This window comes from Ranitomeya variabilis, chromosome 6, assembly GCF_051348905.1.
Source record: "Ranitomeya variabilis isolate aRanVar5 chromosome 6, aRanVar5.hap1, whole genome shotgun sequence".
NCBI lineage: Eukaryota > Metazoa > Chordata > Amphibia > Anura > Dendrobatidae > Ranitomeya > Ranitomeya variabilis.
In genome coordinates this window covers 283,359,563-283,373,383 of record NC_135237.1, presented here as the reverse complement: position 1 = coordinate 283,373,383, position 13,821 = coordinate 283,359,563, and the positions used below count along the sequence as shown (strand labels likewise).

The 13,821-nt window shown below is 39.5% G+C and overlaps 1 protein-coding gene across 1 annotated transcript in view; it reads right to left on the bottom strand.

Annotated features, from left to right (window-relative positions):
- The window catches only part of SLC6A3 (solute carrier family 6 member 3), a 194,727-nt gene extending 181,354 nt beyond the window's left edge, over window positions 1–13,373 (bottom strand). The window contains exons 1-2 of the mRNA XM_077269697.1: window positions 13,143–13,373; window positions 7,626–7,966 (exon numbers count right to left, since the gene is read on the bottom strand). Of these exons, the coding sequence (XP_077125812.1) occupies window positions 7,626–7,911 (286 nt within the window). The 5' untranslated portion in view covers window positions 7,912–7,966; window positions 13,143–13,373. The remainder of the gene's footprint in view (window positions 1–7,625; window positions 7,967–13,142) is intronic.
- Between the last annotated feature and the right edge of the window lie 448 nt (window positions 13,374–13,821).

The window sequence follows — 13,821 nt, the reverse complement described above, 5'->3', positions numbered from 1 at the left end:
AGCGAAAAATCGTGCCTGACTACGTCAATCCCGTGCCAAGCGAGTGTCCCCCAATACACTCAGTAAGAGCAATCTTACACCACATAGTATATAACACAGCCCGCATAGTATGTAGCACAGCCTGCATAGTATATAGCACAGCCGTCATAGTATATAGCACAGCCCTCATAGTCTATAGCACAGCCCACATAGTGTATAGCACAGCCTTGCCTGCATAGTACATAGCACAGCCCGCATAGTATATAGCACAGTCTCATAGTATATAGCACAGCCCTCATAGTATATAGCACAGCCCGCATAGTATATATCACTGTCTCATAGTATATAGCACAGCCCTCATAGTACATAGCACAGCCCGCATAGTATATAACACAGCCCGCATAATATATAGCACAGCCCGCATAGTCTATAGCACAGCCTGCATTGTATATAGCACAGCCCTCATAGTATATAGCACAACCCACATAGTATATAGCACAGCCCGAATAGTATATAGCACAACCCTCATAGTATATTGCACAGCCCTCATAGTATATAGCACATCCTGCATAGTATATAACACAGCCCGCATAGCATATAGCACAGCCCGCATAGTCTATAGCACAGCCTGCATAGTATATAGCACAGCCCGCATAGTATATATCACAGTCTCATTGTATATAGCACAGCCCTCATTTTATATAGCACAACCCACATAGTATATAGCACAGCCCGCATAGTATATAACAAAGCCTGGTTAGTATATAGCACAGCCCTCACAGTATATAGCACAGCCCACATAGTATATAACCCAGCCTCATAGTATATAGCACAGCCCTCATAGTATATAGCACAGCCCATATAGTATATAGCACAGCTCACATCCCCCCGAGAATGGCCCCACAGTCCAGTACTCACTGTTATAGTAAAAAAAACACACTCCTCACCTCTCCTCGAGCCCGCGCTGCTCCCTGCTCCTGTCTCAGCGGCTGCACTGCCTGGCACACAGTGAGTGTACGAACGTCATCGTGCACCCGCAGTGTCAGAGGCAGAGCGAGGAATGATGGGAGAAGGAGCATCAGCTGATGCTCTCTCCTCCATCACTGATTTGTACTGTACTGGCAGACACCAGTATAGTTCAATGCGGTGGCAGCGGGGGAGTGGCAATTTCGCAGCAGGTGGGCCCCCCTGCCTCACAGGGACCTCATAGCGGCTGCATGATGTGCCGCTAGCTGGGGGCCCCTGGGGGAGCCCTGTATACAGCAGCCCAATGGTCCTGCTCTGCAGCTAGTGCAGCACTGCTTATCACTAGCTGAGCACATCTACAGTAGTATCAGTCACTTTATAGACTGGCAACCTGCTGCTCACTTTCCCTTGATGTAATGAATCATGGCAAAGTCACATAAGCAGAGGAGTGTGATCATTTGAATCATAGGCTTGTGCTTTGCTGATAATATTTTTGTCAACTTATTAATATTATTACATATGTTTTTACATTAAAGGGAATCTGTCACCCCAAAAATTGTATATGAGATAAGGCCACCGGCATCAGGGGCTTATCTACAGCATTCTGTAATTCTGTAGATAAGCCCCCGATGTAACCTGAAAGATAAGAAAAACAGGTTATATTATACTTACAAAGGGGCGGTCCCGGTGCAGTCCAGTCCGATGGGCGTCGCGGTCAAGGTCCAGCGCCTCCCATCTTCATAAGATCACGTCCTCTTGTCTTCCTGCTGCGGCTCTGGCGTATTTTGTCTGCCCTGTTAAGGGCAGAGCAAAGTACTGCAGTGCACAGGCGCCGGGCCTCTCTGACCTTTCTGGCACCTGCGCACTGCAGTACTTTGCTCTGCCCTCAACAGGGCAGACAAAATACACCTGCTCTGGAGCCGCGGCAGGAAGACAAGAAGAGGACGTCATCGTATGAAGATGGGAGGCGCCGGACCCGGACCGCAACGCCCATCAGACCCGAAATGAACCGGGACCGCCCCTGGGTGAGTATAATATAACCTGTTTTTCTTACCTTTCAGGTTACACAGGTTCTTCACAGAATTTTTTAACGTTGAGCTGTGAAAATGAAAAAGTACATTTTTTCTGCAAAAATGATGCTTTAGCCTCAACATTTTCATTTTCATAAGGATAACAGGAGAAAATGGACATTACAATTTGTTGTGAAATTTTTCCTGAGTACACTGATACCCCATATGTGGGGGAATACTACTGTTTGGGCACACGGTAGGGCTTGGAAGGGAAGGAGCACCAATTGAATTCTAGAGCACAATTTTGGCTGAAATAGATTACTGATTCCAAAACAGATTCCAACATGTTTGAAGAGCCCCTGACATGCCAAAACAGCAGAAACCCATTTTAGAAACTACAGTTCTCGAGGAATACATCTAGGAGTGTCGCAAACATTTTTAATCCACAGTGGATTCACGGTATTGTATAACATTGGGCTAAGGAAATGGAAATTTACGAATTTTTCCAATAAAATGTTGCTTTGGCCACAAGTTTTGAATTTTCAAAAGGGATAACAGGAGAAAATGAATGGTACAATTTGTTATGCAATTTCTCCTGAGTGTGCCAATACCCCATATGTGCTTAAAACTTACTTTTGAGGAACAGTGCAAAGCTCAGAAGGAATGAAGGGCCATATTGGAGTTCAGATTGTGCTGGAATGGGTTGAAGGTGCCATGTTACATTGGCAGAGCCCCTGAGGTGCCAGAATGGCGGACCGCTATAAGTGACCCCATTTTAAAAACTACACCTCTAAATTAATTCATCTAATGGTGCAGTGATCATATTGACACCATGCGTGTCACAAAATTTCATACCATTCAACAACGAAGAAAAAATAATTACATGGGTAAATGGGTATAATTTCTGCTGAACATGGCAATATCCCATATGTACAGTACTGCTTAGCTACACGGCACGACTCAGGAGGGAAGGAGCGCTAGGTGATTCTTAGAGAACAAATTATCATAGAAAAGTTTGTGGACTCTATATAAAGAGCCCAAAGTGCCAGAAGAGCAGAATCACCCTCAAGTGACCATATTTTGGAAATTACACCCCTCTGGGAATTTATCTATCAGTGCTGTGACAATTTTGACTCCATGGGTGTTTTCCAGAAACAAGCAGCAGTGAAAGTTGCTGAGAGAAAATTGCAACTCTGCCATCGTAGTGACCAGTACGCTGTAGTGCCCAGTATGTTGTAGTGCCCATTATGTTGTAGTGAGCATACATTTTGCCTAGCTCATGTTTCTGGAAACATGCACCTGAAAATTAAGCGGGCTCTCATCGCTATAGAAATGACAAACATGTGGCTTAGGTACACTGAGGCAGAATTAGCTGGATTTCTTTTGAGAGGTGAGGAGCCATAACACGACTTCCCCCCCCCCCCCCCCCATTTTTTCATTGACAGATGACAGACCTGAAAGTGGACTTTTTTAGTTGTTGTTGACTGAGTTGAAGCTTTTTTTGGGAACGTTTTACATACAATTTTGGATTACATTTATGCTGTGCTCTACATTAAAGTGAACCTGTCACCAGATTTGGCCGATACAAGTTACGGCCACCTCCTTTCATGGTTTATGTACAGCATTCTATAATGCTACAGTGCCTACAAGTAGTATTCAACCCCCTGCAGATTTAGCAGGTTTACACATTTGGAATTAACTTGGCATTGTGACATTTGGACTGTAGATCAGCCTGGAAGAGTGAAATGCACTGCAGCAAAAAAGAATGTTATTTCTTTGTTTATTTTTTTTTCAGTTTTTTCAGAGGGTCATTTATTATTCAACCCCTCAACCCCCCAGAATTCTGTTTGGTTCCCCTAAAGTATTAAGAAGTAGTTCAGGCACAAAGAACAATGAGCTTCACATGTTTGGATTAATTATCTCTTTTTCCAGCCTTTTCTGACTATTTAAGACACTCCCCAAACTTGTGAACAGCACTCAAACATGGTCAACATGGGAAAGACAAAGGAGCATTCCAAGGCCATCAGAGACAAGATCATGGAGGGTCACAAGGCTGGCAAGGGGTACAAAACCCTTTCCAAGGAGTTGGGCCTACCTGTCTCCACTGTTGGGAGCATCATCCGGAAGTGGAAGGCTTATGGAACTACTGTTAGCCTTCCACGGCCTGGACAGCCTTTGAAAGTTTCCTCCCGTGCCGAGGCCAGGCTTGTCCGAAGAGTCAAGGCTAACCCAAGGACAACAAGGAAGGAGCTCCAGGAAGATCTCATGGCAGTGGGGACATTGGTTTCAGTCAATACCATAAGTAACGTACTCCACCACAATGGTCTCCGTTCCAGACGAGCCCGTAAGGTACCTTTACTTTCAAAGCATCATGTCAAGGCTCATCTACAGTTTGCTCATGATCACTTGGAGGACTCTGAGACTGACTGGTTCAAGGTTCTCTGGTCTGATGAGACCAAGATCGAGATCTTTGGTGCCAACCACACACGTGACGTTTGGAGACTGGATGGCACTGCATTCGACCCCAAGAATACCATCCCTACAGTCAAGCATGGTGGTGGCAGCATCATGCTGTGGGGCTGTTTCTCAGCCAAGGGGCCTGGCCATCTGGTCCGCATCCATGGGAAGATGGATAGCACGGCCTACCTGGAGATTTTGGCCAAGAACCTCCGCTCCTCCATCAAGGATGTTAAGGTGGGTTGTCATTTCATCTTCCAACAAGACAATGACCCAAAGCACACAGCCAAGAAAACCAAGGCCTGGTTCAAGAGGCAAAAAATCAAGGTGTTGCAGTGGCCTAGTCAGTCTCCTGATCTTAACCCAATTGAAAACTTGTGGAAGGAGCTCAAGATTAAAGTCCACATGAGACACCCAAAGAACCTAGATAACTTGGAGAAGATCTGCATGGAGGAGTGGGCCAAGATAACTCCAGAGACCTGTGTCGGCCTGATCAGGTCTTATAAAAGACGATTATTAGCTGTAATTGCAAACAAAGGTTATTCCACAAAATATTAAACCTAGGGGTTGAATAATAATTGACCCACACTTTTATGTTTCAAATTTATAAAAATTTAACTGAGCAACAAAACGTTTTGGTTTGTAAGATTTATGCATCTGTTAATAAATCCTGCTCTTGTTTGAAGTTTGAAGTTTGAAGGCTCTAACTTATTTGCATCTTATTAAACCTGCTAAATCTGCAGGGGGTTGAATACTACTTTTAGGCACTGTATATATAAGCTTCCGAACTGACCTGTAAGAGAAGAAAAATAACTTTCATTATACTCACCTGGTGGGTGGTCCGATCCAATGGGTGTCGCTCTTCTTGGTCCGGCAACTCTCATCTTCTTACGTTTTTCATCTTGTTTTTTATTTTGTGATTTTTTTAAATATGTTTACAATTTTTTTAAAGCTTTTTTTTAGTTTTTTTTACTTGGCCCTCCTGTGGGACTTTAACTGTTTTTAGTTTGATTGCTGGTATAATGCATTATACCTGTCAGTGCTGCACTAACAGATTGTCTTTTAGACCATGCAGCTGGCATGATCTAAACAGCCCACCGCAGCTGGCACCTACAGAGGTCGTCATTTGAACTTCGGTTGCCATAGCAACAATTGTGCCCTTGCGATGACATTGCAGGGGCGACGGTCAGAAGGAAAAGCAAACCCCCTCCTTCTCTCTGCCTTCTAAATGCTGTGATTGCTATTGATTGCAGCATTTAGGGGGTTAAACAGCCCGGGGCCCACTCCTGGCAATGGCAGCCGAGTCTTGGCTATCACTTAAGCTGAGCTCCCAGCAGCGATCGTGCTAGCACCGCTCCTGTGCCACATGATTGCCACGATGTACCAGTACATCATTTTGCTGGAACTCACTGCAAAACCAGTACATCCAATGCTGGAAAGGGGTAAAAAGGTAATAAGTAAAGATGAGTGAATCTTTTGAAATTTGAATTTACCAACTTCGTTGAATTTTCCCCAAAAATGTAATTCACGGAGAATAAATTTGTGCAAATCTCAATGCTGGAAGGTTTGTAATTGCTGAGAAAATACAAGTTTAGAAGACGAGAGAGAGAGAACCCAGCTGACCATAAGGGTTTGTGCTTTATAGGGGAGAGAGAGAGAAGACTCACTTCCTTAAGAGCTTACATGCTACAGGAGAGAGATAGAGAGGCCCCTGCTGACCATAAGAGCTTACGCTCTACTGGAGAAAGGGACAAACCCAGTGACCCTGGAGATGGAAAATGACTTCCATACAATACTGTGCTCTGCTGGGAACTGCTGATCTGTGATGGCCCAGGTACGGATCACCACTAGTGATACAAGGTATGATAATCCATTAGATGTCAAGCTAAAAGGCATTATTAGCTGAAAGGCATTATGGGGAGGTCCACGAGGCAACACAAAATGACGCTAGCCTGCGCTCTGATACTTCAACAGTGTGGAAAATAGTGCTGGGCAAGTGCTGGGCAAGCATGCTGCGGCTCCGGCTCCGGCGTATTTTGTCTGCCCTGTTGAGGGCAGAGCAAAGTACTGCAGTGCGCAGGCGCCGGGAAAGGTCCTGGCACCTGCACACTGCAGTACTTTGCTCTGCCCTCAACAGGGCAGACAAAGTACGCCTGCGCCAGAGCCGCAGCGTGAAGACCTGAAGAAGACATCATTGTAAGAAGATGAGAGGCCCCGGACCGGACCGTGATGCCCATCGGACCAGAACTGGATGGGGACTGCCCCTTGGTCAGTATAATCTAACCTCTTTTTCTTATCTTTCAGGATACATCGGGGGCATATCTACAGCATTACAGAATGCTGTAGATAAGCCCCTGATGCTGGTGGGCTTAGCTCACCTTCGATTTTGAGGTGACAGGTTCCCTTTAACAACTACATATTTTATAAGTATAGGGAGTAATATTTTAGATTTAGAGAGTCCTTAACTATTTCATTTTATAGATCTTATTAATAAATTTTTACTTTTTAGCCAAATTAAAGGAGTTGCTCGAGACTTAAAAGGGTATTCCCATCTACAAAATCCTATCCCAATGTGTAGTAGGTGTAATAATAATACTATTAGCAAATGCCTCCAATTAGAAATGCAGTATAGTTTTTCTGATTCACTATGTCTCTTTCCTCAAGTGTAGGCATTGCAGGACCTTAGGTATCCAAGGTTACGACCACTGATATAGTGACAGCTTGTTGTGGTCGCAGCCATGGATACCTAAGGTCCTGCAATGCCTGCACTTGAGGGAAAGAGACATAGCAAATCAGAAAAACTATACTACATTTCTAATTAGAGGTATTTCCTAATATTATTATTATTACTACACTTACTACATATTGGAATAGGATCTTGGAGATAGGAATACCCCTTTAACAATTAATGATCTAATCCGTGAATAAGTCATCAATATGAGATTGATGGGGGTCATTTGGCTTTTCACTTAATTTCACCTAATTGGGAGATAAAAATCAGTACTTGGCAGCAGTCACTGAACAATGCATGAGACTGCTGTATTCCACTCTGTACATCACTTATCTCCATCTGTTAATGTAGCACATATGAGTTGATTGGTGGGTACAGGAGTTGGACTCCCACCATTTTCATATTCTTAAATTAAAGACAACCTTTTAAGGTAAATAGAAATTAAACATAGACTTAGAACAAATGCTTTGCATGACTCTTACCTCCTCCATTTTTGTAACACAAGTAGGGAAACCTCCAAACATTAGCTAAGTCCACAGCAAATCCAATAACAGAAAGAAGAAAATCAATTTTCTTACTCCAGGTCTCTCTCTCTTCAATATCAGGATTTGTCTCTGATGGGTTTACCAGTACAGAATTAGTAAACTGAACTCCATTTTGCTCCTTTACAAGAATAAGTTCTACTTCCTTAGTTCCCATCTCATTAAAATCTTTAGCAGGAGCCACCGCTGAAGACATCTGCCCGACAGGTGGTCTAGGTTTGATCATTAGATGCTACCAACACTATAGACTGTGGTGATAGATGGAACAATAGTTTTTTTACCTGTTGTAAATAAAAACAGTAGATAATGAATAAATATTCAGTTTGCGTCCATATATTTACCCTTCTTATTTCCAAATACGTTATGAATAATAAGATTAAAAAGTAGAATTAGATACCATAATTCATGTAAAAAAAAATGCAGCTATCCATTAAAACACTTTATATAGATGTCTTCTTCCTTACCTTTTTTCTTGTTACCAGCAGACACCTAGAATAAAATAACTACCATAAAAAAAACTAAAACATGATGTTGTGATCTTCTTTCACAAAATGTAAATGCTATATGTGCTTATGTGTGGCCACCCAGGAGTATTTACCTAATTTTTTTGTGGTATTGCAGAGACCATAATAAACACAATTTTGGCGTTCTTGATTTTTTTCATTTACGGTGTTTACCAATCAGGTTAATTATTTTCATATTATGATATTTTGAAGCTGTGATCGTCTGATAGAGTAATTCATATGGTAAAAATCACAGTCTCTTTTGAAGCCCAGGTTTGAAAGGAACTCCGTAATGATAAGTATGGAGGTCTTCAACAGACCACTTCCTGTCATAGCGACCCATCATTAACCCTCAATCATGTCACAGGCGCATGGATTGGCTCATGGAATGACGCACCCACTTGCCAACATGTGTTAAAAAATTATCAATCATGGGTGGGGCTCCACTCCATCAGTTACTGCTAGGCTTTGTGCACACGTCAGGATTTCTTGCAGAAATTTCCTGAACAAAACCGGACATTTTCTGCAAGAAATCCACATGCGGTTTTTTAGCTTTTTTTTGCACGTTTTTCTCGCATTTTTTGTGCGGTTTTTGTGCGTTTTTTTCCGGAGCTTCCTAATGCAAAAATGCGAAAAATCAACAAAATTAATGAACATGCTGCGTTTTTTACCGCGATGCGTTTTTTTGTGGAAAAAAACGCATCATGTGCACAAAAATTGCAGAATGCATTAAAAATTATGGGATGCTTATGTATGCGTTTTTTAAGTGTTTTCTTCCACGGAAAAAGGCCAAAAAAACGCAAAAAATCATGAACGTGTGCACATAGCCTTAAAGGTACGTCCTGGCTGTAACATACAGCCATCACCTGCTGAGTATTGGGCAAGCTCACCCTGTACATGTACGACACATGTCGTGAAGAGGTTGAATGGGTTTTCATGCAAAGTCCATTTTAGTGAGTTCATCTTGGAGTAATAATAAGTTCCACAATTCTATGTGTTTAAAAAATTGTCTCTGCTGAGATAATGTCATAAATGTGCCCCTGTTGTGTACTGTGTAATGGCCGTGTCTGACCGTGCAGGAATATGGTCTGATCATAACACAGCTCCTGGGCAGGGGAGAAGCAAAAGAGTATAGAGACATTACAGCAGGGGATCACAGCTGCTGCTTTCTGTGAGGTAAAACATTACTCTGTCAGTTTAAAAATAATGTTTTACTTCACAGGAAAAATGTTTTAGTTCACAAAATAAATCAGCTGTGATCCCCTGCTGTAATGTCTGTATATTCTCTTTTGCTTCCCATCTGCTCAGGAGCTATGGCATTATCAGACCATGTCCCTGTATGGTCAGACACAGCCATTACACAGTACACAGCAGGGGCACAGTTATAAGATTATCTCAGCACAGGAACATTTTATTTTAACACATCCAATTTTGGAAATTATTATTATTTCAAGATCTATTGCTAAAAATGCATTTGCTAGTGGGAAAACCTCATTAAATTAATGTTGTGAGACATTTGTCTCAAAGCATACCTGCCCTTTCAAGTCACTGTTCAGAATATGCTGTTTTTTTGTAAATGATAGATAGCATTATTTCTGGACATGATATGACATTTTTCTTTTTCCCCTCTACATCTCTAATTGTCAGTTTTCCCTAAGGTAGTGATTGAAAAGTAGCTGCTATGATGTCTCCCATAAGCTGCACACACAGGAGAGAAGATTCTGCTTCCCTGTTTATCTGTCACATTCCCTCTAAATTAACAGAGGAGAACACCATATAAGCAATTGTTAGCAGAGCAACAAAATTAAAAACAAAGCTATTGCTTAAAAATTGACTCGGCAGAGCATTCAGCAGCATGTGTGTGTTGTGCGTGTGTGTGTTTGTTGTGTGTGTTCTGTGTGTTTGTTGTGTGTGTTGTGTGTGTTGCATGTGTTGTCTGTGTTCTGTATGTTGTGTGTGTATGTTTGTTGTGTGTGTTGTATGTGTTGTGTGTGTTCTGTATGTTGTGTGTATGTTTGTTGTGTGTGTTGTATGTGTTGTGTGTGTTCTGTATGTTGTGTGTGTTTGTTGTGTGTGTTTGTTGTATGTGTTCTGTGTGTTGTGTGTGTCTGCCTCCATCTCCTTTCTGCAATTCTCCTCTCTCTTTACAGAACCATAAACTTATAATGGCAAAATGTTGATGCCTCCATCAGCACAAAGATGGATTTTTGCATTATTTCACAGTGAATGATGAGTTCAGGAGGTAAAGGTGGAGGAGAAGTGGCCATGAGCGCAGAAGTATTATTTCTATAAAGATATATTGCAAGGTTTCTTATTTATGACCAGTTATTTATTCAAAGTTTATTAAAACATCAGTGATCCCTTAACCAAGAAAAAATCAAGAGAAACACATCTGTTATACAAAATGTTTGAGATCAACAAAGCATGGATTCAAAATGGTTCTATAATGGACAATTAATTTACCCATATTTATATAGAAAAGGTAAGAATCACAATTGAAGAAGAAGCCAGTAATACATGAACAAAAGTAACACCGGGATAATAAAATACTGTAACATAGGTAAAACATTATATTCAATAATATTGATATTTTTAAAGGAAAACTGTCCGTGGGTGAGAATAGTGTACATTGGGAAGCAGCAAAGAGAAGTGAGTACAGTGGTATTGCTCTGTGAGCTGCGGGTACGCTCACATCTTGTGCCGCACTACCTTATATGTTTTGTTTGTGGCAGTTCTAAGAAACCAAAAACCATATCATGTTTGGCGATTATATTAAATCACTGCAAGACCACATGTATTTATGTTACACAGCATGGTGTAGACTGGATAGAAATGTAACAAAGGTTTAAAAGTATACAGTTAGATGTCTTTGAATAAAAAAAATAATTTGTCTTATATTATTCACTAAAAGGAAGCAAAACTTACGGTATATATAGAGCGGTAAAGAACTGAAACAAACTATAATTAACAGTCAATTTATAAAGAAATTAAGATTTACTATCTGCAAAAAGTGGAGAAACAAACTTTGAATGTTTTGTAATTGTAATATTCAGGAGACTGCACATTTCTGTTACTTGGTGACTCTAAAACCCTATCTTCGGAGCAAAAAATAATTGTAATGACTAACAAAATCCAAGGAAAATAAAATAAAAATAACTGAGTGTAACAGTTGCCAAGTAGTAGAAACAAGAAATGATTTTACAATATCACCCAAACAACCAGTTAGGTCATTACTCTTTATTTTAATTATGTTTTAACTTTGTACAAGGTTTTTTTTGCATGACAGAAAAATCTACAAAACATTGAATTCAAGTACGATGTGTGCAAATAGACAGCACAGACAGTTGTGAAATTAACATGTGATAAAATAATGTAGAACTAAAGAAAGATGGAATAATATATGTGGATGTTGCAGAGCTAAAAGTTATATATTTGTTTCTTACGTGTCTTGGGATAACCAAGAAGATTTTTATACAAAATTTCATAGTAAACTATGCCTAAAGAAAAACATTAGTAATTCAGTATAAAATGGCTATTTTCATAATTTGGCATTGTCATTTGATACAGTCCAGAACAATATTATTGTGTGTGATTTTTGCATATAAACAAAAGTTATCTTAAACCAGGGAGTCTTGATAATGCAAAAATAAAGGAGATTACTAATGCTGCTAGGTTATTTCTATGTACCCAGATAAGGTCATTTTTTGTGATAAAATGTATTGTTAAACTGTAAATGATCTAATTTAAGCAAATAAGTAGTGCAAGTCACATATCTAATGAGAAAATTATTATTTAAGTGCTTATAAGTTTAGTATATAACTTTAAAACCATAACGCAGAAAAATAAACTGTGATACATATGTTTGACTATGATTTTAGAATTACTCGCTTATCGACACAGAGTTGAGCTTTAGAAATACAGAATAACCTTTCAAACGAACGATATTATAAAGTGCAGTGTAAATAAGATGACTGCCGTCTGTATTTGAACCAGAATGTTACAAGCTATATATATATAGAGGAAGGAGATATAGTGCATATTGGATCCATTTGTGAAGAAATAGTGCATATTGGATGTTACATGGAGCTGCGCAATAATCATCATAAATGTAAATGCCAGCCTGACATTTTGTAAATCAATCAGTAGGTTAAAAGTTGACATCTATAGCTGTTATTGGAGATGCATACAGTTACATGGTGCTAACTGTGATGATGGAGCTCAACTTCTTCAGAAAATGCCGAACCATGACCCCATGTTAGAGGGTATTAGTAACATTAACCAGTTACATGCAAGTTACAAGCAAGAATCATTAGCTGTATGTTGTAAAATATGACAAACGTTATTATAACTATAACTAATCCAACAAGTTCTAGAACCAAATTTCTACACATGGTGTTTAATGTAGCAAAACATAAACCCATTGCATAAGCCTATTTCACATTATCATCAAGGATAATTTTCATCATTTTTGTTTTATAACTGGAGCGGCCAATTCTGTAGCATTATTCTTTCTATAACTATTATGTGGGAAACCTTGATAGAACCCCCTTAGACCCCATTAAAATCAATGGTGTATGTCCGGATTTGAAAGTAGCTATTTGGCTCTATTTTAAGCTACAGATATTACAATAGTCTGAACAGAGCCTAAGATGTAACTTCATATGTAACTACTGTGATACATTATAAATTATAAAATAGTTTTGAAGCTTCGTGTAGAAATATATCAGACAAAGAATATAAAACTACTAGACACTCTAAAAGGATAGTTAAAAGTAACTATTAATATGAATACCAGTGATTATAAAAAAACACTAGATTTTTTTAGATTTCTGGCTAACATTTACATTTATTCTTACACATGCATACCGGTACACATATATAGAATATATAAAGAGTATTATAAATAGGGCAAGTGTTTACATTTAATATGTAGTTCAGAAAAAGTTCTACTTACTTGTTTAAATCTTTCTTATGCACACTGAAAAAAATATGGAATATCGCAGGTCAAATGAAATGGGAAAAGGATTCTATTTGTAGGATGTATCTTACTCATAAAGCTAAATAGGAATGAGTGTGATCATAGTTGTCTCATATTCTGGATCCTCTGTGGTGGTAGGATGTGCAGGAAGTCTTCATCTCTATGAGAGCCTGTGAGGTGTGAAGATCCACTGCTCTCCCTGAACTTGTACTATAGCGATGAGATGCTGGAAGATAATAGGCAATAGCCCTCCCTCATCTGCTCATCCTTTTGATGACTCTTGAGCTCAACCACTTATTACCAGCATGCCCTGGATGTTATTTTTTTCCACAAGCAGAGAATTGCTGAAAATTCTGTTATAGGTTATTAGTTCAATGTTCAATTCACAATTTACATCAGATTCAAACATTTAAACTGGATTGCATCTCTTTATTAGTAAAATTGGACACTGCTAGTTTAGTATAATTTTTTGTTTAAATGTTATATTCATCCGTAGTTCTCTGGATATTCTGTATGTATACATACAGTTTATATTTACATATATATTTACACATATATATGTATATATATTTGACTTAGATTTCTCTTTTGTTTAAACACTTTGAGTTTTGTCAAATGACAAGGTAAACTATTAACACTTCTTTTTTTTAAACAT